At 51.1% G+C, this 27,048-nt stretch overlaps 2 protein-coding genes across 2 annotated transcripts in view; one reads left to right on the top strand and one right to left on the bottom strand.

Moving 5' to 3' along the window:
• The first annotated feature begins 995 nt into the window (after positions 1–995).
• On the top strand, positions 996–14,343 carry CYP11A1 (cytochrome P450 family 11 subfamily A member 1). The gene is made up of 9 exons (XM_068991496.1): positions 996–1,264; positions 4,575–4,730; positions 6,423–6,622; positions 7,635–7,838; positions 8,710–8,867; positions 12,648–12,814; positions 13,104–13,182; positions 13,644–13,841; positions 14,212–14,343. The coding sequence occupies exons 1-9, from the start codon at positions 996–998 to the stop codon at positions 14,341–14,343; spliced, it is 1,563 nt and encodes a 520-aa protein (XP_068847597.1).
• A 1,901-nt stretch (positions 14,344–16,244) lies between these two features.
• CCDC33 (coiled-coil domain containing 33) overlaps positions 16,245–27,048 on the bottom strand; it is a 139,334-nt gene continuing 128,530 nt past the window's right edge. The window contains 9 exon segments of the mRNA XM_068990971.1: positions 16,245–16,306; positions 16,309–16,336; positions 17,178–17,312; positions 19,548–19,634; positions 21,055–21,230; positions 22,246–22,327; positions 22,422–22,553; positions 22,747–22,835; positions 23,079–23,244. Of these exon segments, the coding sequence (XP_068847072.1) occupies positions 16,245–16,306; positions 16,309–16,336; positions 17,178–17,312; positions 19,548–19,634; positions 21,055–21,230; positions 22,246–22,327; positions 22,422–22,553; positions 22,747–22,835; positions 23,079–23,244 (957 nt within the window).

Genomic DNA, 27,048 nt, shown 5'->3' on the forward strand with positions numbered 1-27,048 from the left:
GGATACAGAGGGGTCTCATCTCCATCTCTAAGCCCATATTCTCTGCAGATGTCCCTGGTGATTCCTGAAACAGGCCCTCTGTTTAAATTCTTCAGGCAGTTAGAGGGAAGGTCAATTTTTCCTGAGTCTTTTGGGCTTTGATTGTTTTCATTTTTAGGTAATCTGCATTCTAAGGAGATATTTTGGGTTGCAGATTTTGCTCCCCTACAGGACTTTGGCCTAGGAGACTGCTCTCAGCCAGCTCCAATGATCTGTTCCAAAGAAGTAAGGGAAAAGATAGGGTTTATATCAATCTTTTTTTTTTTTTGCCAGGAGAAGGGGGATGAATATGTAGTTATAAAAAGATTACTGCTAATCCCAAACAACAGACACCTCAAGTGAATGATTTTAGTGTTTTTCTATATATGTTGTTGTTTAGTCACTAAGTCCTGTCTCACTCTTTTGAGACCCCATAGACTGAAGCCCACCAAGCTCCGCTGTCCATGGGATTTTCTAGGCAAGAATACTAGAGTGGGTTGCCATTTCCTTCTCCCTGGGATCTTCCTAACCCAAGGACTGAACCCTCGTCTCCTGCATTGCAGGTGGATTTTTTACTGACAGCCACCAGAGAAGTTATGTGTGCAAGAATCTGGGGTCATGGAAATTTTCCCTTAGATAAACATCTTACCTAGGGACCAGTACAATGCAAATGCTTTCTGTTTTTCTTCATCCTGAAGTCTCCTCAGGGTGCACTGAGGGAGGGAGTTCCCTCAGGTAGGTGACCACTGTGGCTGATGCTTGATGTTTGTAGAACTGGAATGATGGGCTACATTCTTTCCTTTACAGTACCGAGTCTGGGAGGCGCTGTGTGGGCTGGAGTCAGCTGGAGGAAACTGACCGCCCTGTCGGCTTCTCACTTAGCCTTGAGCTGGTGATTATAAGCTGGGTCCCAGGGCCCCAGGGCCAGAGTCACATGCTGCAGTACAGGCAGGGACAGCGGCAGCTGTAGGGGCAGCATGCTGGCCAGGGGGCTTCCCCTCCGCTCAGCCCTGGTCAAAGCCTGCCCACCCCTCCTGAACATGGGCAGGGAGGGCTGGGGCCACCACAGGGTGGGCACTGGAGAGGGAGCTGGCATCTCCACGAGGACCCCTCGCCCCTACAGTGAGATCCCCTCCCCTGGTGACAATGGCTGGATTAACCTGTACCATTTCTGGAGGAAGAAGAGCTCACAGCGAATCCACTTTCACCACATCGAGAACTTCCAGAAGTATGGCCCCATTTACAGGTAAGCCTGGCAGAGGATGGGGGCTAGCGGGATAGGGAAGCCGGTGGTGGCCCCCTCCCTGAAAGGTCTGCCTTCCCCTTCCAGGCTCTGGTTCACCTCTGACTTTATTTCTTCCTGCCTGGGGTGGCAGGAGTAGAGTTAATGCTTCCCAGACAGTGGGTTCACTTTCCAGCCCTGAGGCCTCAACAGTCCCTGGGCTCTACACCCTTAGAAACTTTGGGGAGGTGGGGAGGCCAAGAGAATAAGCCCCGGTACCTCCATTATCTGCAGGACACTTTGCAAGGTGTGGTTGTCATCCCCATTTTCAGAGGAGAAGGAAGTTCAGAGAGGTTAGGACTCTAGCCCTGACCACTCAGCTAGAAGCCTGTCCTGCTAGGGTGCTGGTCTTGTCACCCCTGGGCCTGTGGGGCTCTGAGTGGCTGATTGGTCCCTTCCATTAGGCCTGGCTGCTGTCCCTCTTCCCCAAACATCTGCCTTGCATCCAGCCAGGAGGGAGGGCCTTTGGTCTTTTGGCCTCGCTGTACCCCACCTTCTTGCCCAGGGGTGGGGGTGAGGTCTGGGGGCTGCCCTTGGGAGGGAGGCCTCACTTGTTCTGGTTTAGCAGTTTCTAAGGTAGGTGGGCTTCAAGAGACATTTGGGTTCCTTTCTGAGAGCATAGGTGAGGGGGATTAGAGGTGGCAAAGGTGATGGTTGAGGGCAGGGAGGGGATACGAGGAAGGATGACGCTTTACTTTTACTTTATTTATTTATTTATTTTTTGGTGGGGGGGATGCACTGCGTGGCCTGTGGGATCTTAGTTCTCTTCAGGGATCGAGCCTGTGTCCCCTGCAGTGGGAGCACTGAGCCGTAACCACTGGACTGACAGGGAATTCCCCCTTTTACAGTTATAAGCGCTTTTTTAGAACTGGTTGGAGACAGGGCACCCCCTTATTCCCAGGCTGAATGTTAGGTTTGGAGAAGTTTGCTTCTTAGTCTCTCTTCTTTGTCTGTCTCTTTCTCTCCCTTCTAAGCCTCTCTCCCCAGTCTTACTCCATGGATTTTTTCATTATTCCCTACTTCCTCCCCTCCTCCTCCTTCCTGTTCCTAGCCCCTTGTAGGAACTCTTTATTTTATAAAGCCCTTATTTTCCAAGTCACTTTCATTTGAGTATTGCAACCTGTCCTTAAATTTGGCATTATTCCCAATTCACAGATGGGAAAACTGAGACCCAGAGAGAAGGGTCTTGCCAAGGTCACACAGTTCATCAGGGCAAAGCCAGGGCTGGAACCCTGATTGTTTAGCTTCCAGTTTAGGGTGTCAGGCTTTCCAGGGGGCATTAGTGGTAAAGAATCCACCTGCCAATGCCAGAGATGCAAGAGATGCGGGTTTGATCCCTGGGTCAGGAAAATCCCCTGGAGGAGGACATGGCAACCCACTCCAGTATTCTTGCCTGGAAATCCCATGGACAGAGAAGCCTGGCGGGCTAGAGTCCATGGGGTCGAAAAGAGTTGGACATGATAATACATATTATTATATTATTCAGGGTGTCAGTATTCTAACTATAGCCTGGAAATAACAAACTTCTAAATGAACATGAGGAATTTACAAGTTTCATGGACTTTCCCTTAATACAAGTCTATTCCTGTTCTTTATTCAGTAGTTTAGAAAAATTGATATCAAATACAATCTCAGTTTTGATAATATTTATGTACCATTCAGAATGTGAATGTATTTATATGCTATTTTGTGTTGTCCTATAACAATGTACCAAGGACTTCTTTTCTCTTTTCTCTCTTCAATATAATTTTAAAAGGCAGCATATTAGCCCATAGTATGGATAAGGCATATTTTTTTCAGCTAGCTTTTTAAAGTGGATATTTAGACCACTCTATTTTTTTTTTTTAACTATTAGACATCCTTATCCATTTTTTTTCTCTATGAACATTTTCATCCATCAGGCATTACTGATGTCAGATAGCTGCCTTGGGCCAGATTCCCAGAGGTAGAATTGATAATAACAATAGCATTTCAAGGACTCTGCTTAGCTGTTTTTAATGGAGTCAGTGGTTTGAGGATGTGTGGCAGCTGGAAAAAAAAACTGAGGGGATTTTCTGGGAGGCCATGGTCGGCCAAGCAGACTTGGGGGAGATAGGCCTGGGCTCTGTGGGTTAGTGGCTAAAGCCATGCTCTCTCCCACTCCCCAGCCTTGCCTTCTCCCCTTTCCCTCTCTCTCCATTCTCAAGGGAGAGGAAGGAAGAGAGGGGAAGGAGGGTAGAGAGAGGGAGAGAATAAGAATTTGGCTTATACTTGTATGCTTTTATATTTTACCTTGAAGTGTATCTTGAATTAACTTTCTTATGCAAAAGGCAGATACAAGTGAGAAGCAGAATTTTCTGTTGTTTCATGACAGTTGTACATTAATACTATGCAAAGTGTCTTCAGGTATATTTATACCTGGGGCTTGATGATTTAGCTCTGTTTTATTTTAATAGTGACAGAGTACTTTGTTGGGCATCTAATTCCTGGGGGAGGGTGACCAGTCCCAGAACGTCAATCCTAGAACTTAGAAGGGACTGCCTGGCCTGGTGTGTGACCTGCTAGCAAGCTACGTGGAGTCACTCTAATCCAGGGTTACTCCCAGCTGCCATGGAAGTGCCATGTTTCTGAGCTCTGCATAGGTGAGAGGGCGGAGGGTGCTAAGAGTGTAGACACACAGGAAGAATGAACACTGGACGGCCTGATGATCCAGGGGAGGCCCTGGGTAGGGGTGGGCTTGGTCCTGAGGATGTGTGAAGCCACTGTGATGATAAGATGAGCACAAAGCTGTTACTTAGAGAATGTCTTCCCAGGTGGCACAGTAGTAAAGAATCCACCTGCCAATGCAGGAGACACGAGGGATGAGGGTTCAGTCCCTGGGCAGGAAGACCCCTTGGAGGAGGGCTTGGCAACCCACTCCAGTATTCTTCCCTGGAGAATTCCATGGACAGAGGAGCCTGGTGGGTTACAGTCCATAAGGTCACAAAGAATCAGACTGAGCACAGACACACGCAACAGCAGTCACACTCATAGATTTCATATCATCCTGTTCCTCAGCAATCCTGTCGGGCAGGTACTGTATTTATTCCCACTGAAGAAACTGAGACTCGGAGGAGGAGACTCAGGTCATACAGCAAGGACACTAGGGGCCAGGATCCACTCCCAGGCCCGTCCACGCCGTGCTGTCGGCCGCAGGGTGGTTACAGAGGAGCTGAGTCCTGTGCCCTGATTGCTCAGGGTCTGCGGGACTCTCCGCAGATCCTGACTTCACAGCGCCCCTCTTCTGCCCCTCCAGGGAGAAGCTCGGCAATTTGGAGTCAGTTTATATCATTCAGCCTGAAGACGTGGCCCATCTCTTTAAGTTCGAGGGATCCTACCCACAGAGATATGACATCCCGCCCTGGCTGGCCTATCACCAGTATTATCAGAAACCCATCGGAGTCCTGTTTAAGTGAGTCCTGGGCCCTCTCCCAGGGGTTGGAGGGAGATGCTCAGTGGCTGGGGCAAGGGCAAAGGCTGGGGGTGAGGTGCTGGGCCGTGCTTGTCCTGCCCTTTCTGTTAACAGCTGGGCCTCTAGACAAATCCCTGTCATCTTCCTGCCTCCATCAAACAGATGATGGGGAGGATGAACTGCCCTGCCAATCTTCAGGAACATGGTCAGGAAGAAGATCTTACTGAGTAATTAAAGACCTTGAAAAGTTCTCATTCACTGGTTCATCCAGTAAGACCCATTTTATTGAGTGCCTCATATGTGCCAGTCCTGGTGCCAGACTCTAAGTGACAAGTAGGGCAGGACCCTGCCCCTAGGAGAGTCCCTTATAGTCTAAAGAAGCAGTAAGAAGCATGAACAAATCAGTGCATCTAAATGCAGTAGATACCATTTTCCACCAAATTGCTCATCAAAACAAGAAAATGTGACCATAACAAATGTTGATGAGGATATGGAGCAACTAGAGTGCTCCTAGCTTGCTAGTGGGACTGAAAACCGATGTCACCACTTTGGAAAATGGTTGGACATTACTTCCTGCACTTGAATGTTTATAATGCAGCCATTATAAACCCATACTTAAAATGCAGTCATTCTGCTCTCAGGAATATACTCCAAAGAATACCCCCACCCCACCCACCGAGACGGATATGTACTAAGATGTTTGCAACGCAGTTGTTCATAATAGCAAAAACCGGGAAGTCACCTAAATGCCTAACAGGAGCATGAAACGAGTGATGGTGGCAGGCCCCAGTCAACAAGAACAGACTCAGTGTCTCACAACAATACAGATGATACTTAGAGATATAAATTGAGTGAAAAAAGCAAGTCATGACAGCTTTTATAAGAAATTGAAAACAAGCATGCATTTTTTTAAAAGCACGTTTTGGAAATATATGTTGATCAGATAAAACTATTTACAAAAGCAAAGAAGAGATTGGGAGGAAGGGAGGCAGGATGTGGGAGGACCGGGTTGGCATCTGAAAGTTATCATCAAGCTTCTAGTATTCATGTTGGATTGTGAATTTATAATAACATTCTTGTAAACATAAAAAGCCCCCAAATAACAAAGAGGGCTTTGCACGGATCTATTTTCAAGAAAGGGCTGTAAGCTGTGAATAGGAATGGGTATTAACCCAATTCTGGGCACCTGAGATTCCCCACCAATGAAAGCAATGAGACGTGTTGGGGGTACAGAGGTTGGTCAGCTGTGCAGGGGCCAAAAAAGGTGATGTAGAGGGAGCCTTGAATGGTAGGAGGTGAGACTGACCAGGAGGAAGCAGAAGTGGTGGGGAGGGCAGATCTGTAGCAGAGGCCAAGACTAGAGGGCTTGACAGTTACTTAAAGGCTCTAAGAATAGGATTTCCATCTTGTTTAAAGCAGCAGCAGCAGCAGAGGGAGTCGAGCACAGTTGGGGGTTTGATCTTCAGCTTTTTTGTTTTTTTTGTCTGTCACACAAGCCTCCCTATTCCCTCCCCTCTGTCCCGCCTAGGCCAGGCAGAAGCTGGGAGGAGGGTAGGGCAGGGAGGGCTGTGGATGTGAGCGCTGGACTTTAAGCTGTGGCTCAGCCTCCTGGGAAAGCCTAGTCAGCCCCTTCTGTGTTTGCTAGGCCTGGGGTTTGTGACCATGAGGGCCCGAGGGCCCATGTTTTTCCAGGAAGTCAGGAGCCTGGAAGAAAGACCGGGTGGTCCTGAACACGGAGGTGATGGCTCCAGAGGCAATAAAGAACTTCATCCCACTGCTGAATCCAGTGTCTCAGGACTTCGTCAGCCTCCTGCACAAGCGCATCAAGCAACAGGGCTCCGGAAAGTTTGTAGGGGACATCAAGGAAGACCTGTTTCACTTTGCCTTTGAGTGTAAGGAACTGGAACCTACCTGGCCACAGTCCTGGGGATGGGAGAACCCAGCATCTCACCTTGAGACCCAGCGTAGACTCTGAAGAAGTGTCAGGATTGGTTTCTGGGAGGAGCTGCTGAACACATTCTCTGTCATCAGCTACCCGGGGGAGAGCTGCACGCTCTCATCTGATTCATGATACGGGGGCAAGAATTTCTAAAATGTGGGTCCCTGTCACCAGTTTCCTCCAAAAGCTAGGGTTTGACTGGGCCTTTCATTCAGCAAATCTCTCTCTCGGGACAGAGCTTCCCTTCAAAGTCTGGGAGGAGAGGGGAGGGTTGGGTGGGTAATTGAAACAGGGTATTGGAGGATGTGTAGGAATTTTCCAGACGGAATAAAGAGGTTGGACAGTGCAGGCAGAAGGAACAGCACATGCAAAGGCCCTGTGGCTTGATGGAGTCATGTGGTCACTGCAGGAGGCTTGGAGTGCCCAGGGTTTGGCATAAAATTCCTGACCCAAGAGGCAGGAAACCCTTGAGGGTTGTTGTGACTTCTTATGACCAGCTAGAGCAGGCCCTGGATGGCCAGTTACTGGGGACTAATGTCCCCCCAGGCACCCATCTGACCTGTTCCAGGAAGTATTTAGCCACTCTGATCAGTTATAGACGAGAAGTCTCTCTTCCCAGGAGGAAAGCTGAGAGGCTGCTGGGGGGCGCCGGTGGAAGGGGGACAGAGCAGTTTCCTCCCAGCCTGAGCCTTTTCTCAGCCGTGCTGGAGGCTCTGCCTCCCACTTCAGGGATCCTTTTTCAGGGTCTGTCCTATGACCCTCTGAAGGGCCTGATTGACTGCCACAAAGGCAGTTTTCCTTATTCCTGCAATCTCAGCCCTTTGGGACTCAGCTCTCAGTTTCTTTACTGAAGGAGGCTGAGGTTGGATGCAAGGGCTTCCATGTGTTGGGGGGGGGGGGCGATAGTTTCCTGGGAGCTGAGGCTGTCAGATGGTCAGGTTGGATGAGACTCTTCAACTTTGCAGCCATCACCAATGTCATGTTTGGGGAGCGCCTGGGGATGCTGGAGGACACAGTGAACACTGAGGCCCAGAAGTTCATTGATGCCGTCTACAAGATGTTCCATACCAGTGTCCCTCTGCTCACCCTCCCTCCAGAACTGTACCGTCTGTTCAGAACCAAGACTTGGAGGGACCATGTAGCCGCATGGGACACAATTTTCAATAAAGGTGAGGGCTGTACCCTGGGCAGTCATAGGTGGGAGCCAGGAGAGTCCTGTCTGCCTCTGGAGATGGGAAATCCAGGCCTGGGTTGGAAGGTTGAGGGTTGGGGGAGTGGGGAGAAAGACACAGAGGGAGAGAGAAAGTCAGTTGGGAGCCTCAGACCTTGGCCTGCCGCTTTGTCCCAAGTTACGACTTGCCGCATAGAAAACCCACGGATGGCCATCAGGAAGGACCAGGAACCCCTGAATATGGTAGGCAGAAAGCTGGCTCCTGGGGATGATCAGATTTTTCTGAAGAAAGAGGATTAAAGAGGTCTATCGTATTCTTCCAAGGAGCCTGGGATTCCCAACATGGGTTAAAGATCAGCATTTCAGACACGGCTGTGCTTAGTGACAGAGCAGGGCTTTGGTGACAGGGTGGAGAAGGCTGACTGGGATGTGGTGATGATGCCAGGTCTGGAGTTAAATCCTGCCTCTGCCCGGACACCCTTGTGACCTTGTGCAAGTTATTATCTTAGATGGACTTCTGTTTCCTTATCTGTAAAATGGGCATGATAGCATTTACCCTAAATAATTAATAATTTTAAAAAAAACAACAGGTATGAGGAACTTTATAGAGCATGCTCCTCAAAGAAACAGCAGCTAAGGAAGTGCAGGGCTCCAGAACCCTCAAGCCCTTGTGCTCCTTCTTGCCTCTCTGCGAGAGCCTTGCTGCTTTTTCCTTTTCTTCTTTTGGCCACCTGGAAACATGTGGGATCTTATTTCCCTGCCCAGGGATTGAGTCTGTGCTCCCCTGCAGGAGAAGCATGGATTTTTAACCCCTGCACAGCCAGGGAAATTCCTGGCCTCTCTCTGTTTTCTTTCTTTCTGCCCCACAGCTGAAAAATACACTGAGATCTTCTACCAGGATCTGAGACAGAAAACAGAATTTAGGAATTACCCAGGCATCCTCTACTGCCTCCTGAAAAGTGAGAAGATGCTCTTGGAGGATGTCAAGGCCAATATTACGGAGATGCTGGCCGGGGGTGTGGACACGGTGAGGACCCAGTGAGGTGGCCGTAGGGGTACATCCGGTCCCTTCCTGCGCCCCTTCCCCACAGCCTTCCTCACTGTCTGAAACCCCTGCCCATGAAGGCTCCATCTCCCCCTCCTGACCCCACTTCTTAGATGCTAATCTTCTGGGAGAGGGAGCTCAAGCCAGTCATCCACTGAGCGTGCCTTGAGGCTGATCCACCATTTTTCCTTTGCTAATGAAGAGGGCGTGACCAGGTTCAGGTGGGTGACACAGCTCACTTGGTATCAGGAAGGCAGGCGGGTCTCTGAGCAGCTGGGAGCCAACCAACCAGTGGAATTTGCCCTGGGCTTGCCCTCCAAATCTTTTTGTTGCCTTCCATGCCCCCTCTTCCAGACCTCAGTCCCCCTTGATGCCCCCAGTGTCTGAAGGCATCATGCACGGTGTCTCCCAGAGGTCCACAGGGAGAATAATATCCAAGAAACTTCTTTTTTTAGTATTTATTTTACTGTATTAATTTAGCTGTGTCAGGACTTGGTTGTGGCACGTGGGATCTTTAGTTGTGGCCTGTAGGGTCTGGTTCCCTGACCAGGGATTGAACCTGGACCCTCTGCACTGGGAACGTGGAATCTTAACCATTAGACCTTCAGGAAAGTCCCAGAAGCTTCTGTTCTTGAATGTCAAAATTTCTCTGTCCTATGTGCCTTCCCTTTTCCTAAACCTTAAACTTCCTCAAGTGAATGTGATGGTGAGGGTTAATTCATTAGCGTTTCTTGATTGCTAGTTATGATTCAGGCCCCAAGACTATAAAGATGAATACAGTAGACCTCAGATATCCTAAATGGCTCAGACAGAAAGCATGTATAAGTTTGTGAGAGGTACCATGATAAAGTAGTACAGACTGGGTGACTTAAACCACAAAAGTGTAGTGTCTCATAATTCTGGATCAAGGTATCAGCAAGGTTGCGTTCTTCTGAAGCCCCTCTGCCTGGCTTGTTGATGGCTGTCTTCTTTCTACATCTTCATATGATTTCCCCTATTTCCTTCTTTTTCTTTTCAAAAAAATATTTATTTATTTGGTTGAGCTGGGTCTTAGTGGCAGCATGCAGGATCTTTAGTTGCAGCATTTGAACTCTGATTCCTTGCTTTCAGTGTAGGGGGCCTGGATTCGATCCTTGGTTGGGAAACAAGATCCCACATACCTCAACTAAGAGTTCCTGTGCCGCAACTAACATTCTCTTTTCTTCTTACATGGACCCCAATCCTATTCGATTAGGGACCCCCCCATATGACCTCATTTTACCTTGTTTAGTAGCTAAGTTGTGTCCGCCTCTTTTGCAACCCCATGGACTGCAGCCTGCCAGGGTCCTCTGTCCATGGGATTTCCCAGGCAAGAATACTGGAGTGGGTTGCCATTTCCTCCTCCAGGGGATCTTCCTGACTCAGGGATCGAACCGTGTCTCCTGCATTGGCAGGTGGATTCTATACTGCTGAGCTACCAGGGAAGCTCTTGTTTTACCTTAATTACCTTATTAAAGGCCCTCTCTCCAAATACAGTCACACTGTGAGGTGCTGGGGGTTATGACTTCAACATATGAATTTGGGAGGGACACAATTCAGCCCAGGACAAGGAGGCAGCATGGGCCCAGACGACCACCTCTTCACCTTATAGGGCTGGATGACGAGGTACTGGGTGCTGACAATGCTAAGAAGAGGGGAGAGACCAGCGTGGCCTTGCAGGACAGGGAGAGCACTCCACAGAGTAGTCAACGTCTCTTCCCTCTTGTGCCAGGAGGAGAGAGAGGAGATAGCATTTCAGGACTGGGGAGAAGCCGGTGACAAAGCCCCTGGGTGAATAACTTCATTTCCTAGGTATTCTATTTACATTGTGCTCTAACCTCTAATGCAGGAGTTTCTATTCCTGGGCTGCAGATGGAGACTTTGAGCATATTTTAAACATAGTTCATTGTCAGTCATGTAAAAGGGATTCCCCGCTAAAAGCTCACCTGCACCAGAGCAGCTGTTATTCTTGGGTAACATTTATAAAGCAAGCACTATACAGCAAGCAGGAGCCTAAGCTTTTCACATTAACTCTTTTAACTCGTTTAGCATTCACAAACAACACTTTGCGGTATGTTACTGCTCCCCTTTGTTGAGATGAGGAAACTGGGGCACAGAGAGGTTAAGGAACTTCATTAAGGTCACACAACCAGTAATTCAGGTGAAGGTGAAAAATGAAAGTGAAAGTCACTCAGTCATGTCTGACTCTATTCCACCCCATGGAATATCGCTCACCAGGCTCCTCTGTCCATGGAATTCTCCAGGCAATAATACTGGAGTGGGTAGCTGTTCCCCTCTCTAGGGATCAAACCCAGGTCTCGTGCATTGCAGGCAGATTCTTTTACCATCTGAGCCACCAGGGAAGCCCTAACTTAGTTGAATACAGCCAGTAGTCTCTCTCCTCATTCTCCAAAAGCCATGTCGGTCTCTCCTCTTTTCTCAGTGTTGTCAGTACCTGATGCCTCGTGATTCAGCCCTGTTGCTTATTACACAAGTATCTCTTGAGTACCCACGTTGTGTCAGGGCTTGGAAGGAGTGAGACAATTACATGCATTTGATCTGAGCCTTAAGGGAGGGGTACACACCTGCTTCCAAGGGTGGGGAAGGGAACTGTAGGAAAAGGGAATGGCATGAGGAAGATTTCTGGGCTTCAGGAGCTGCGTGTAGCTCAAGGTGGCTAGAGCATGCTGGAGAGAGGTGGCAGTGGGCTGGGAGCAACCAGCAGCTGTTGGAGGGGGTCCATGGGTCTGGTCACAGACTCTGGACTTGATCTGGGGACTCCAGGGATCCAGGCAAGGATTTCAAGCTGGGAAGTGACCAGATGGCTTTTTTTTTTTTTTTTTCACAATTGCTTCCACTGAGAGGAAGAAGAAGCATGTCCAAACCTCTTGGACCAAAATATGATCCTTGGCAAGTTAATATGCCAACACTGTGTGTCTAGCCCTAGGACATATTCCAGTTCCATCACTGAAGAATCTGTTCTATGGGGCCTGAGGAGGATCACTCATACCTCCAGTGAAAGTTAACACTCACTACATTAGCTCTGAGATTAGCTGGTCAGTCTCAGTATAGACCACATGCTAATTGCAACTCTGACATAAAAGAGGTCTGGTTGTTCTGGTTTCAGCATTTTTGAGCATCATTTTATGCTATACTACTATAGGCAGATGCTACATTTAGAGGGAAGTTCTGCTGGAGAGAGGGCTGCTCATTTAACAGGCATTTCAAGAGGAATGGCAGTCATCAGGAGTACAACCATTACAGAAGTAGGATTTGGCCTCTTAAGGCCTCTGGAGTCCTTTGGAAGAAGGCATTAGTTAGGGGATGACCCTCTACTGGCTGGGAAGATGAGAGGGCTCTGATGATGTGAGTAGGGAGGGCAGGGATAAGTGCTGCCCCAAACATTCCTGCTTGGACCACAAGAAAAGCTTCTTGGACATTTGCCTTAAAAAATTTTTTTAAAAAGTATTTATTTGGCTGCACCAGGTCTTTGTTGCAGCATGCAGGATCTAGTTCCCTGACTAGGGGTTGAAGCTGGGCCACCCCTGCATTGAGAATGCAGAGTCTTAGCCACCAGATCACCAGGGAAGTCCTGACACTTGCCTTCTGAATTGTGGTTTGCTTTATGTGGATTGTGGTTTCCGGATCCCCAGACAAGGGTGAGGGGAAGTGTTTGGCAATGAACTAGATGCCCCATGAGTAACCAGCCCTTTGGGTTTTCTGCACCCCCACACTCTCCACCAGACCTCCATGACGTTGCAGTGGCACTTGTACGAGATGGCACGTAGCCTGAATGTGCAGGAGATGCTGCGGGAGGAGGTTCTGAATGCCCGACGCCAGGCTGAGGGCGACATAAGCAAGATGCTGCAAATGGTGCCACTTCTCAAAGCTAGCATCAAGGAGACGCTGAGGCAAGTCCACTCCCACCTATGCCTGTCCTGCCCCACCCTACTCCCTCAAATCCCTGGGCAGGGATAGGGTGCTGCCTGAGCACAGGGTTACAAGGATGGGCTGGTGGAGAAAATGGGTAGCAGGAAGTGAGGAGTCTGGGGAAGACAGCTGGGAATGGGGAGGAGGGGTCCTGCCTCCAGAACACCACCCCCTGCCGGGGTGCTGCAGCTGGAGCTGAGCTGCCATGCTGGGGGCCGGGCCTTTGTCCAGGCCTTGGGGCACCAGCTTCTGAATGCTTTCCACTGGCAGACTCCACCCTATCTCCGTGACCCTGCAGAGATACCCTGAAAGTGACTTGGTTCTTCAAGATTACCTGATTCCTGCCAAGGTAGGTATGGCAAGAAGGCTGCAGGCTCTGTCAATCAGACAGGGGAGGCCAGAGGCAGACTGCAATTGCATAAGATAGTGGCAAGGAGGGCTTCTGTCCTGCCTTTCTTCCTGGGGCTGGCTGGTGGGGTCCTTGGCAGCAGTGGTCCAAGTGTGAATGAAGGGCAGAGGGGATGGTCACAGTGGACGGTGGTTTTGGGATTTTGCTGGACTTCTAGGTTAGGAGGGAGATTCCACGGGCTGCCTGGGTTTCTGAGGGTCCTCTGGGACTGAGGAAAGGGGCACGACAATCCCTTGGCCCGTCCCCAGCCTAGTGTCTTTGGTGGTGCCCGTTGGATGGGCGAGGCTCAGGGAGAGGTGGGGCCTTATTCAAGATCACATAGTGGGTATTATGCTGTGCTGGTATTGTTCCGGTTGTGAGGAGGTAAGGCCTACTCAGACCTCAGCTCACCTTGTCCTCAGACACTGGTGCAAGTGGCCATCTATGCCATGGGCCGAGACCCTGCCTTATTCTCCAATCCGGACAAGTTTGACCCAACCAGGTGGCTGGGTAAAGACAAGGACCTCATCCACTTCCGGAACCTGGGCTTCGGCTGGGGAGTGCGGCAGTGCGTGGGCCGGCGGATCGCCGAGCTGGAGATGACCCTCTTCCTCATCCACGTGAGTCTGACCTGGGGACATCTGTCTCCCAGGACTTGGTCTCCCCTCCCCCACAGCCTCCTGCGGTCTCCTTTTGGGGCAAATCCACTCACCATCCACGGGGGCTCCCTGGCCGTAAGTTCCCACAGAACTTATGATGGGAGGAGGGTGGGGTGGAAAAGGTTTCGTAGAAACCAAAGTGAAAGCCTGAACCAGGGGGACAGAGTGCTAGTGGTATTTTCAGGCTCTGCACAGGGTTCAGTAGGAGCTGGAGGTAGACCCACTTGGAGCGTCTCGCATCACACGCAACTGCTCCCAGGTGAATGAGCCTGGGCTGGGGGAGACAGACCTGCCCCGCCTCTCCCCTAAGCCCACTACCCCTCTTTCTCAGATTCTGGAGAACTTCAGGGTTGAAATGCAACAGATCGGTGATGTGAACACCATCTTCAACCTCATCCTGACTCCGGACAAGCCCATCTTCCTTGTCTTCCGGCCCTTCAACCAGGACCCGCCCCAGGCGTGACCGGAGAGGGCGGGCACTCCCCTTTCCACCAATCCAGCTAGCCGGGGTGTGGGAGGACGGCCCGAGGGGGTGGGGCCGTGGAGGTACCCGCACCTCCATTGCTCACTCAGTCCACACCGCTTGCACCTTTCTGGCCAGCTGTGACCAGATGGAGCTGGCACTCAGGGGTCAGCTGCTTCGGCTCAGCTGAGGCACCCCTGTCTCACCCTACCTCTTCCCCCTCTTCACCCACCCTATGAAGGCAATAAACGGGTGAACGCTGCAAAGTGCTTTCGTTTTCCTTCTGACCCCCTAAGGTAGTCATCACTCCTGGAGAGATGCTCTCTGACCCAGGTCAGCAGATAGATCTGAGCATGAATGGAGAACTGCTACCCTTGAAGCCTTTTCTGCCGGGACCCACCCACCTATAGCAGCTCCCTGTTGTCCCGTTGCTTATGAGGCAGAGCAGATGGAGGGGTACTGCCTTTGCACCCCTGGAGCAGCTGGCATAGGGATAAAGAACTTGGCAGAGTTCTGCTGAGAGAACAGAGCAGCCTGAGAGGTGTGGGCCAATCCTGGCTCCTGGGGCAGGCCCGCTTATCACGGATGAGGCGCCTACAGTGCTCTGCTTGGCTGAGCCTTGGGTGGGAATTGCCTGTGGGGCTATGAGGACTTCCTGCCAAGGGCCAATGAGAGTCTCGAGCGTGATATCTGGGGATAATGTGGTGAAGAGAATGTGGGTGAGGGGCTGGTGTGAGGTGACTGACTCTGGGAATAAGAGGCCGGCATGCTTCCTCTACCCCACCTGACCACCCTTCTCTGGGCTTCCCCAGGCCTTAACTTCCAGCACCAGTGGGATGGGCCCACAGGTCCAAGCTCTGGGCATTAGGCAGGGAGACTGGGGCAGAGCCTCTGGTGCATTATTTGGACTGCCTGAAAATGGTCTCAATTTTAACCCCCTTGGCCCCCTCTGAATTCTGTGACTCCTGACTTGACCAGGTACCTGATCCTCCCTGGCCCTTGGCTACCCAAGTCCAAGTCAGGCAGACATAAGGGGCTAGTGCTGCTCAGGATAGCAGCACAGATGGCTTGGCCTTTCTACCAGGATCTGCAGGTTCTGAATTCACTCTTGGAGCCCTTCTGCTTTTCCTCATCACAATCCTCTTCCTTGTCTTTCTCTCTCCTTCCTGCTTCCTTTCCTTTCTCCAGGCTTGAGTCATTTTTTGCTTGGAAATGATAGAGCTGGAGGGCCTTACAGTCACAGATGTTAGCCCAGAGAGGTTGTTTGGGTCACACAAGGTCACACAGCATGCTTGTAGCTAGAAGCCAGGCCTCCTAACTTTCAGTGGAGGGCTCCTTCTTCTAGCCCCTTCTGCTTTTCTGTCACTGGATGTGTTTAGACACAACACTCCCAGCTCAGCCTATCCCTTGTGAATGGAGTATTTCATACTAACATATAACTGATTGTCACAGGCAGGCTTCAAGTCTTTTCCTTCCCAAGAAACAGATAAACCAAACTTGAAACAAAGGATTTCAGATATGATACATGTTGAGGGGCAGGTAGAAAATCCCAGCCTCTCTTACCAGCTGACCTCTGGTGGTCTCAGTTCTTTTGGAGGTCTGAACGGGGCTTGTCTCCCTGGTTCATGCTTTGAAAGGCCTCTTCCCTCTCCCTGCCCACCCCTGTCCTGAGTCCACTATGGCATTTGACTCTTTAAAGAGGGTAGCTCCTGGGACAGGCAGGAGGCTATAGGGCTGCAGCAGAGGGCCCAGACCCAGAGTGGGGTCTGGAAGGAGGAAGCTTAGGTACCCCAGGCTGCCCTGCTCTGGGAAAAGGGTGAATGCTCACCGACATACAGCATTTAATAAAGTCAGTTTAAGGGGGTGGGACTGAGACTCCAGCACACAGAGAGGGAGGCTTGCTAGCAGTCAGTCTGTTGAGATTTCGAGAGCTTGTTGAGCTTAGTCTCTGAGCTGGGCATCAGGGATCCAACTTGGAGGGTTGCGTTTGGTCCTTGGAAGGGTTCTGTGGTGGCAAAGCGAGATGAAGTGAGTATGCCCCTGCTCCCAGAGGAGTAATCCAATAAAATGCATCTTTCCTGGAAAGTCATGCCTCAGACAATCTGAAATCCAGTGGGTCATGACTTCTCAAATATTTCCAAACCCATTTAACTACAGTAGGTCATATCTAATTTCTCTCAGAGTCTCCAGGGCTCAGTGGGTGAGTCTACTAAGGTAGCCCGGTATTCCTTCCAGCCCCCAGCTGCCCCATCCTTTTAAGATCTGTCCAGAAGCCAGGAAAGAAGCAGAATACTGATAATTCAAGAGCAGGAGCAATCAGGGGGTTTGCTTTGTGGGGCTGGGTGGCCCAGGGCTGAGCTTGAGGGGCCTATTTGTTCTTGGGAAGCTGGCGAGGTTTCTCTCTGGCAGCACGATCCCATCTCTGGCAGGTCTGCAGCACTGCGCTTGCCTGAGAAGGGCTTGTTCATGGGCGAATCTTAGGCACTGTGGGGTGGGGTGGGGCCACAGCTACTCTGCCCATGAGCAAATCCAGTCCTAAGGTACAGCCAGTTCCAGGGCATTCGAGAAATGCCCTCGTGGGCAACCTGTCAACCACAGCCATCTCATTGGTGATACTCATCACTACCTGAAGGGGAGGGCTTGTCTTGGCAGGACTCACTATTCCCCTTAGACCAGGGCATTGAGATGGGGCAAGAGCTTCAGCTGAGCAGAAGCTGAGCCTGGGTCTTCTGACTACCAGCCAGGAAGTAGGACCCCCTGGACAGTTTTTATCAGGGTCCACTGACTCTGGAGGTGGGATGGCTGTCAGACCCACCACCCGAGCCCCAAGAAGCTCCCCCATGGGGATCACTCACGGGCACGTCTGTGGCGACCATGTTGGAAGGGTGCCACAAGCCATATTCTTGTTCCTGCAGCCGTGTGGCCAAGTCCTGCTTCTCTCGTCCCCAGCGCCGAGCTGATTCCTCTAACTATAGACATGAAGAGGCATAGATGGAGAACCACTAGGCAGCAGGGCCCCTCCCTGAGAGCTAGGACAACCTACCTGAGCCTGCTCTTTGGGGAAAAAACAAAACCCTGGGTCATGTGGGCTAGCTACCCTCCTTAGAGACCTCAGGGTGACAAGAGTTGGTGAAGAGGAACTAAGTGATAGCTTGACTGTGGCTGATGGATCTTCTTTTAGTTCCACCAGCAGACTGAGCTCAGACACTATTACAATGAGTCCAACCAATCCTCCACCACGGCGCTCCAGCCCTCCTTATACGTACGGGAAACCCTGTCTCACCTCTACCATTGTCACGAGTTGAGCCCCCAAACTCCTCATTCACTGAGCCCCAAACCTGGTCACACAGGGAGCCCTGATCCTGATCACAAAGTGAAAGTGAAAGTCGCTCAGTTGTGTCCAGCTCTTTGCAGCTCCATGGACTGTAGCCTACCAGGCTCCTCTGTCCATGGATTTCTCCAGGCAAGAATACTGGAGTGGGTAGCCGTTCATTCCCTTCTCCAGGGGATCTTCCTGACCCAGGGATTTAACCCAGGTCTCACCACCAAGGTAGCCCCCTTGATCACAAATGGAGCCCCAACTCTCTTGACACACAAATCCCAGACCCTCCTCACAAACTGAGCCTCCACCCTGATCACACACGGAGCATGGACACAGTCATACATCACACTCGGACCCTGGTCCAAATTGAGCCCAGACCCTGGATACAGATTGAACCCTGACCCTCCTCATTGAGCCCAGACGTGGTCACACAGGGAGCTCCGACCCTGGGTAAGCACTGAGTCCTGAGCCTGGTCACACATGGAGCCTCCACCCTCCTCACACTGAGCCCCAACCCTCCAAACACATGGAGACCTGACCCTTCATCCAAGGATCCCCAAACCAGGTCACAAAATGCGCTCTGACCCCAGATGGAGACTGAACCCTGAGCCTCCTCACTGAGCCCAGACGTGGTCACACAGAAAGCCCTGACCCTGGACAAACACTGAGCCCAGATCCCGGTCACATATGGAGCCCCGACACTGGTCATATACAGAGACCTGACCCTCCAAACACACAGAGCCCCCGCGAGGCTTTACACACGGAGCCTCAACCCTCCTCACGCCCTGAGCCCCAACCCTCTTCTGACATGCAGACCTGACCCTGGTCACCGGTGGAGCCCCAGTTCTTCTCACAGAGCCTTAACTGTCCTGAAACACAAATCCTGCTCACAAAGCAAGCCTTGACCCTCTTCTCACTTGGAGTCCCAACCTCCTCATACAGGGAGTCCCGACCCTAGCAAACACCGATCAGCAGTGCCGGACACACACAGAGCTCTGACCCTGGTCACACAGGACATTCCCACCCTGGTCACGCATGGAGACTGACTTGAGCCCTAGCCTACTCTAACATGCAGCCTTGACCCTGGTCACAAAGGGAACCCCGACTTTCTTCACACACTGAGCTCTGACACTCCTCACACAGGAAGTCCAGACCCTAGACCGAAACTGATTACTGAGACACCCGTGTCATCCAGCAGTTGAGAATCTGCTTTGCAACGCAGGGGATGCAGGCGAGCTAAGCTCCCACATGCCTCGGGGCAACTAAGCTCGTGTGCCACACCTACTGAGTCCATGCTCTCCACAGGTAGAGTCTGTGCCCTGCAGGGAAAGATCCTGCATGACACAATGAGGACCCCGAGCGCTGCAGCTGAGGCCCGAAGCAGCCGAATAATAAATATTAGAAATAAAGCCATCCGTCACCAACCCTCGACACACACAGAGCCCCCACCCTGATCACACACGAAGCCTTGACCCTCCTCTCATACAGAGCACTGACCCCAGTCACACACCAGGCCCTGGTCACAAAAGGGAGCCCCCAGTCCTGGTCACAATGGACCCCTGACCCTGGATGCAGATTGAGTGCTGACCCTACACATACACACTGAGCCCAAATGTCATTAAATAGGGAGTCCTGATATGTAAATACAGGGAGCCCCAGTCCTGGTCATGAATTCAGTCCTGACCCTCCTTACACATGCAGCCCTGATCCTTTTCAAACACAGAGCCCCGACTCTGGCCATAAATGGACCCAAACCCTCCTTGAACTTGGAGTTGACCCTCCTCACACACGGAGCCCCAGCCCTCCTGAACTATAGAGGCGGAGCCAGGTCTCTGACTGCGTGGAGCCTCCCTGGCCTGTGAGACCCCTTCGCCTCACCTACCTGGCTTTCCAGGGACAAGATCCGGCTCTGAGCTCGTTCCAGCTTGGCCAGGAGGTTAAACTTGTCTGAATTACTGGCAAGGAGATCCTGTGGGCACAGCAGAAATTGGCACATGGTCCCCGTCGGGGGCTGCAGCTGTGTGAGCTCGGGAGGCCAGGTGATGCTGAGGGGGAAATCAGCCAGGTCCAAGCTCCAAGTTCAGCTCCCAGTGCAGAGCCCTGGCTGTGCTCTCAGTCGTGTCCGACTCTTGGCAGAACCTCAGACTCAGGGCCAAAGCCCCTGTCCAGGGTTTCACACTTAGCATGTGGCTTTTTCACAGCTGTTCTCCCCACGTATTTTGAGTGTATGAAATTTTTGTACATCAATTAAAAATGTAAAAATATACCAGGGAGGGCTTCTCTGGTGGCTCGGGTGAAGAACCCACCTGCCAGTGCAAGGTACACGAGTTTGACCCCTGATCTGGAAAGATCCTACATGCTTGGAAGCAACTAGGCCCATGTGCCACAACTATTGAGCCTGCGCTCTAGATCCTGGGAGCTGCAAATACTGAGCCCATGTGCCTAGAGCCTGCGCTCTGCAGCAAGAGAAACCACTGCAATGAGAAGCCCATGCACCACAACGAAGAGTAGCCCTTGCTCACTGCAGCTGGAGAAAGCCCCCACACAGCAACAAAGACCCGGCACAGCCATAAGTAAATGAGTAAATCCTTTTTAAGAAAAAATGTATTAATACTAGGGAGCACTGGGTTAGTGCACAGAAGGGAATCTTGAGCTGGTGGGGGTGGGTCTTTCTGTAAAGTAAGGGATCCATTTGTAAAGTGAGAGTTCCCCGTCTTCTGCACTTTACCTGGATGTCCACACATCGAGGGTGCTTTCAAACAGAACTCACCTCCTGCAAATCCTGGGATGAAGAGAAAAACTCTGCTGTGGCAGCCCACCTGGCTTGTAATTCCAAATGTTCAGTCTCTGGGTTTGCATAAAGCACGGACACCTGTAACAGCCTCGGAAGGAGGGAGGGGCCAGGGACACCCACCTGTGCGGGCAGGGTGCCCCTGGATTGGCCCAGGGCTTCTGTCTCTTGCAGGCTTTCTGCCAGGTCTCCTCTTGCTCCCAACTCCCCAGGGTCCACCTGGAATCAGGGAAAGGGCTCTCCAAGGCTGTACGAATCCCAGGAAATGCTCCAGGATGGAGTTCTGAGAGCCCTGTGTGGAGCCCACTGCAGGCCAGCCAGTGGCAAATGGGCTCAGGGGTCAGCTAGGGGCTTGCTTGCTCTCCCAGGATACTAGATGAGGGTAAGGGTGAAGCTTTCAGACTCGTAGCGTTCTCCAGGGGAAAAGAGCCAAGGCCCGAGAGCTAGAGACTCTCCAGAGATTCCAGGCACACTGAAGACCCTGGGAAACCTAGCTCCTGGCCTGGGCTTCACCTCGGATTGTGTGGTGAGCGGTTTCTGGGCACCTGGTGACCTGGGTAGGCAGGCCCAGGACCACGCTTGTGCTGGTGGCTCTTACCGTCAGGGCTTGCGGCTGCAGAATGATGGGGGCCGACTGGTGGCGGTTCTTATCCAGCTCTGCCCGCAGTCTCGAGTTTTCCGTGAGCAGCACTGAGTAGACGTCAACAGGCAGATTCTCGCCCGTAGGACCGAGAGGAAGGCCAGAGGCCCAGAGCATGGGGAAGCCTGTGAATGTGGCCATAGATGTGCATGAGATAGGCTTTCCTGCCTCCGTGTGCCTGGTCCAATCTGCCTCAGTGTTTTCCTTCTTTCTGCTCGTCCTCTGCTCCCCAGCCTGCTATGGCTCCCTACTGCCAGTGAGATCAGGTCCACACGCCTCCAGAGGCCATCGTTCTAGGCTCTTTAGAATCTGACCTGGGTGATCTCCCTAATCACTGCCCCACCCTTTTTCCTGGGTCTGTTTCAGCTTCTCATCTCTGTCTCTCCTCCTTTCTCTGCTTCTGGCATCCTTACTCCCTGAGCCAGGGCCTGGCTGTTTCCTCTCCCAAGATTGCCTTCTCATCTCTCATGCTAACCTCAGGGTTCCTGAAAGGCAGGCTCAACTTTCATTGTTTGTTAAAGGCCTTCAAAAATGCCCCCTACCCACTGACACCTCCATGCAGTGAAGGCTGTCACAGGGCTGGGCTTACGGGGGTCCCCAATGAGGTGGCACAGAAATCCTCTGCTTGGGCTGACCTGATCCCGTGTGACCTGGTTCTCTTCTGCTCATCAGAGCTGCCTCGGATGGGCAGTTTGGATGGCTTTGGTTAACATTGATGGAGAAAGCAAATCATGGACTTGACCAAAATATTTTTTTTCTGTTTATTTTATAGAAGCAGACTCTTTGAAGATACAGGGAGATGAGCATATAATTTGAAGGGTCCTGGAGTTAAGAAGTTGGTAACTGCTGCCTGGAAAAGCCTCACTTTGCAGGTAGCCCATCTCTGTTCACTTGAGTCTCAGAGCTGCTTCTGGAAGGTCAGAGCCTCTTTCTAGCATGGTTCACATGCTGTGTGCCCTCCCTTGTGTTGAGGGGCTCCCTGGCAGGAGAAGAGAGTTCAGGGAGCCTCTGAAAGTGCTGAGTGTCTGAATGAATGGGGAACTAGCACCCTCTGGGCAGTTTGAAGGTGCTGCTGAAACTGAGAGGCTCCAAGAAGGCAGGGCCTCCAGGGGCGGGACGACAGCTGGGGAGCAGACTCACGCATGCTGGGCTTTCCCTGCGGCTTGTCCTGCAGGGGCTTGCCCCTCTTGCGCAGCTTGTCCTCCAGCACTTGCTCCATCTTCTCGATCACCTGGAGGGCAGAGCACAAAGGCTGGGCTGGCCCGGGGGCACCACACCTTCCCCTCAATGGCCAGGTCGGGCAACCTGGCCTTTCTGACACCTGCCTTCTCCTGGTGCCTCACGGTCTCCTCTAGCGCCTTCATCTTCTGCAGCTTGTCCTCGTAGCGCTTCAGCAGCGCAGCCTGTGGCTGCTGAGCCTGGTATAGGAGGAGCAGCTCCTTTTCTCGATCATTCTTCTGATGGTGGGGGGCGGGGGAAGAGAGAGGAGAGAAGGGGGAACAGGGGTGCCCCTGGCCCCGAGGGTCTACCCTAGCCCCCTCTGGTCAGTCCTCCACTGCCCTGGCCCCCTGGCCCCTATGTCCCTCTCCCTTCTACTTTCAGACATTCCCTCCTGAGTGCGCTTCCCCTCTGCACTCAGCCCTGGCTTACTAGAATCAATTCATTCTGCAAACGCTGCACCTTGTCCCTCAGCTTCTTCATGTCCAGCTCGCTCAGCAGCAGTTTCTGCTTCATGGATGCTAGTGGTGGTGGAGGAGCTGGCTCAGGGAGGAGGCACCTCCCAATTCAAATTGGAATACTTGAGGGTGGGCAGGTGGGGAGGGCAGATGTCTCTCAGTTCTGGGGCTTGAGACAGGACTGGACTCTCCATTTCCTTCCCTGGAGAGACCCCAGACTCCTATTGGTTAGCCTGTGTCCCGCAGCACGCACACCTGGGAGAGGCCCCCACCTCCCTGTTCCCTAGGTGGCCTGCACGCCCTCACCCAGGTTCTGGGCCTTGTCAGGGCTGGCTGACTCCTCTTCTACCTCCTTCTGGGCCAGCTGGCTTCTCAGCATGCGGTTCTCTGCCTCCAGGACGCTGGTCTGTTTCCGCAGTGACAGGATGTCCTCTGCCATCTTCTGCATGGCCCGCCGGTAGTTGTTCATCTCCTGCAGACCCCGGAGCTCAGAGCTGAACCCCCAGCCCCACTGTGGCTGCCACCCAATATCGACATTCACACTTAGAGGTCAGCGGGTCACTCCCGAGGCCAAAGAACAGAGAGAATCCCAAGCTGTGCCCTCAAGTCTTAGCAACTCCTTGGAGGGGTGGTCATGACTGGGTCTTCACCCCTCCTGGTCAGTGAGAATAGCTGTAGAAATGTGCTCTGCTGGGGGCTTACATCTTTTCATGAGATGCCTTCTAGGGGGGACCCAGGCCTCAGACACCATTGAGGAAGCCCCTGAGCGATGGAGACTTGAAAAGCTCCAGGCCAGCTCTCCAGGGCCTGGCTAAATTCGGGCCATTCTCACCTTCTCCTTTCTCCTTTCTTCCTTCTCTAATCCCTCTTCTTCTTTATGTCTCTGAGAACCCAGGGAAGACTCTCTCTGAAATCTCCCTGAAGGCCCCTTGGGAGCTGCCTCTGGGCACCAGCCTCCCAACTAGCCCAGGGGTCTTGAAGGGACCCAAGGTAAGCCTGGGAGACCCAGATAAGGACTCAGGGTCAGCGCTGGGATCCAGCTATAGGATCCAGGTATGAGGTGGGGCCAGGATGCCAGGCTCTGTCATTAGGATAGGATTCACAGCAATACTAATATCTGGTGTTCATTGAGCATTTACCATGTTCTAGGTCAGGCCCGCTCCTTCATTTAGCCTGTGAGGATGGGTTCTCTTATCATCCTCATTTTACCGATGATGTAGACGAGGCCCAGAGAGGTGAGTAGCCTGCTCAGTCACAAAACTAATGAGCGGCAGGGTCAGGGGCTGAAATCCAGGCCTGCTGGCCCTTGAATCCTTGTTCTTAAGCACTGTGCAATCCTGTCACGATGCCCCATATAGGGAAACTTCACAATATTTTAAGAAGTGATGAAAACAGATTATTACAAAGAATTATGATTTCAACTTGGGAAAAAAATTCATGTTTATCTTTGTGTGTACATAGGAGAAATCATAGGTTATATTTACACTATTTGTTTTATAATCAGAAATTCCCTACTGTTATTTACAAACACTTTTGTGAAGGTAGCTTCTTAAATATAAACAGTACAACAAAATAGAAAAGAGAGACTCAAAACGTGAAGCCAGAAAGGTCCGTGGAGGGGGAGGAGGGAGGAGCTAGGCTGGGGGTGGAGCGGGAGGAGGGAAGCAAGGCCAGGGGGAACTTGTGGCCTGTGGCCTTCCTGAGACTGCGCAGGCCTTGCAGGCGGGGGGTGGGGGCTCCAGCCAGGAAGGGGCTCCCAAGTCCTCAGGAAGCAGAGCTCGGTCCCCAACTCCCACCTGGGCCCCATGCTGACTGGGGATATGGCCTGGCTCCCAGTCACTGCCTCCAACCTGTTGCATGGTGGGCTGCTGGCTTCCCAGGGCGGGGTTTCCAGACAGCAGGGGCTCATCAGATACCACTTGTCACCTGCTGCTGTCTAGCCTTCTGGCTAGACTGCCTCTGAATGGTGCCAGCGCTGGGTCCGTCTCCCCAGCACCTGCCCCAGTCAAGTTTCAGGTCTTGGCTCCTGTAGATCTGCCCATCTGGTGCCCTCAGACAGCTACGTTAACTAGGACACTCAGCCCAGAGACTGCACCCCCTCAGGGCTTTGTGGTTGGGCCCCAGGCCAAAGCCCAGCTTGGCTACTGACTCACTGAGTGAGCTTGGACAAGCCCCTTCATCTTGCTGAGCCTCAGGTTCCTCTGGCAGGAGGAGCATGGAGTTGCTGCAAGGTCAGAGTTCAGGGGCCCTGCCTCAGGCAGGCAGGCCTTGGAGGCAGCAGTTCCCATCCCACCCCATCACTGTTCTAGCACCAGCTTTAGTTAACAGGTCAGACCCCTTCCTCTTGGTCCTTGCTACCCTCAGCCTGGGTTCCCTTGCTCCCTCCTCTGCTGTGCTCTACATCTTCGATGTATAGCAGCCCTTTGATGGACAGGGGTTTGGGAGGCTCAGTAGACCGTCAAGAGGAATCACATGATATTTTTGAAAAAGAAAATTCATCTCTCCTTTCCCTCCCTAGCCTAGTTCACGCTCTTCTCATGTCTTCTCTGAACAATTACGGCAGTATCCAAGTGGGTTTCCTTGATTTAGAATTATCTTTTAGAGAAAACACAGCTTGTCCAAGAAAACAAGTTCAAGGATGCTTCACACACTGCAATGTGTGATTTTATTCTAGGAAATGCTCAGTCTCTGGATACAGGCAGTACTTACAAGGAATGACCTAGATTCAATTGTTCTGAGGCAGAGATGTCCACACTGTATTTTTAAGTTAAAAAAAAAAGTAGCAATGTGGCAAATTAATATGATCACATCCACAACTGGTATGTGTACGTGTGAATGCACGTGTGCACATGTGTGCATGAGAGCATACATACAGATGTATAGTAACAGTAGTAACTGCTCAGTTTGGGAAGGAAAAGGAACACTTGCTTAATCTCTGCATTTTTCTAAGAATTTATTCATGTTATTCATCTAATTAAAAATAATTTAAACCGAAATACATTGAGGGCTATACCATGTTCACAGAGTGAAAGACAAAATGTTTAAAGAGTTAGTTCTTCCTTACACTGATTCATAGACTCAATGTATTTTCAATTAAGATCATAACCCTCTTGTATATGTGGAGAAACAGATGAACTGGTTCTATGAGAAATAAAAAGAACAAGTATCGCCAAAATGCTTTTGAAGAGAAACAGGTGGGAAGACTTGCTGTGTCAGCTGTCAAGATTTATGATAAAGCTACAGTAATTAAGACAGGGTAATATAACCGCAAAGTTTGACAAGCAGGCCAAAGCATGAGAGAGCCCGAATACAGATCCATGCATATATGGACCCTTAACATATGATGGTGTTATAGGGTGGTAGGGAAAGGACAGTCATTTTAATAAAAGGTGCTGCATCGATTGATATCTATCTGGAGAAAAGGGAAACTTGACTCCTATTACATACCATAATTAAAAATAAATCCCCCCCCCAAAAAAAATCCAGAGGGACTGTAGATCTAAGTGTAAAAGGTAAAACAATAAAGCCTCCAGGAGACGATAAGAACATCTTTATGAACTTGGGGTAGGGAAAGGTATTTCAAAACAGGTTATCTCCAAAAAGGGGAGACTTCCCTGATGGTCCAGTGGTTGAGATGCTGGCCTTCACCACTGCGGACCCAGGTTTAATCCCTGGTCAGGAAACTAAGATCCTACAAGCCACACAGTGTGGCAAAAAAACAAAACAAAACCCAAAACAACAAAGAAAACCCCAAACCAAAATATGCCAAAAAAGCACAAATCAGGATGGAAAAGATTGATAAATTGGTACATTTAAATTAAGATATTGTATTCATGTAAAGACATTATTAACGGGGTGAAATGCGCAAGAAAAGTGGGAGAAGATACTTGAAACAAACACAACCAAAGATGAGCTCATATTCGGATATAAAAACAACTTCCAGGCTTCTCTGGTGGTTCGGTGGTAAAGAATCCACCTGCCAATGCAGGAGACACAGGTTTGATCCCTAGTCCAGGAAGACCCCACATGCTGCAGAGCAACTAAGCCTCAACTATTGAGCCTGTGCCCTAAATCCCGGGAACCACAACTACCGAAACCCAAGCGCCCTACAGCCCACGCTCCACAGCAAGAGAAACCACCGTAGAGAGGAACCCATGAACCACAACTACAGTCATCCGTGCTGAAAGCAACTAGAGACAACTCTGCACAGCCACTAGGACCCAGCATAGCCAGTGAATACACAAGACATAAATAAATAAAATGATAAACAAGCAAC

The sequence above is a fragment of the Capricornis sumatraensis genome, chromosome 19 (genome assembly GCF_032405125.1).
Source record: "Capricornis sumatraensis isolate serow.1 chromosome 19, serow.2, whole genome shotgun sequence".
Taxonomy (NCBI): domain Eukaryota; kingdom Metazoa; phylum Chordata; class Mammalia; order Artiodactyla; family Bovidae; genus Capricornis; species Capricornis sumatraensis.

Coding starts and splice junctions, on each gene's coding strand:
- CYP11A1 (XM_068991496.1), top strand. CDS start 996: ATGCTGGCCAGGGGGCTTCCCCTCCGCTCAGCCCTGGTCAAAGCCTGC. Junction 1,265..4,574: donor AAGTATGGCCCCATTTACAG/GTAAGCCTGGCA, acceptor CTGCCCCTCCAG/GGAGAAGCTCGGCAATTTGG. Junction 7,839..8,709: donor GGACACAATTTTCAATAAAG/GTGAGGGCTGTA, acceptor TCTGCCCCACAG/CTGAAAAATACACTGAGATC.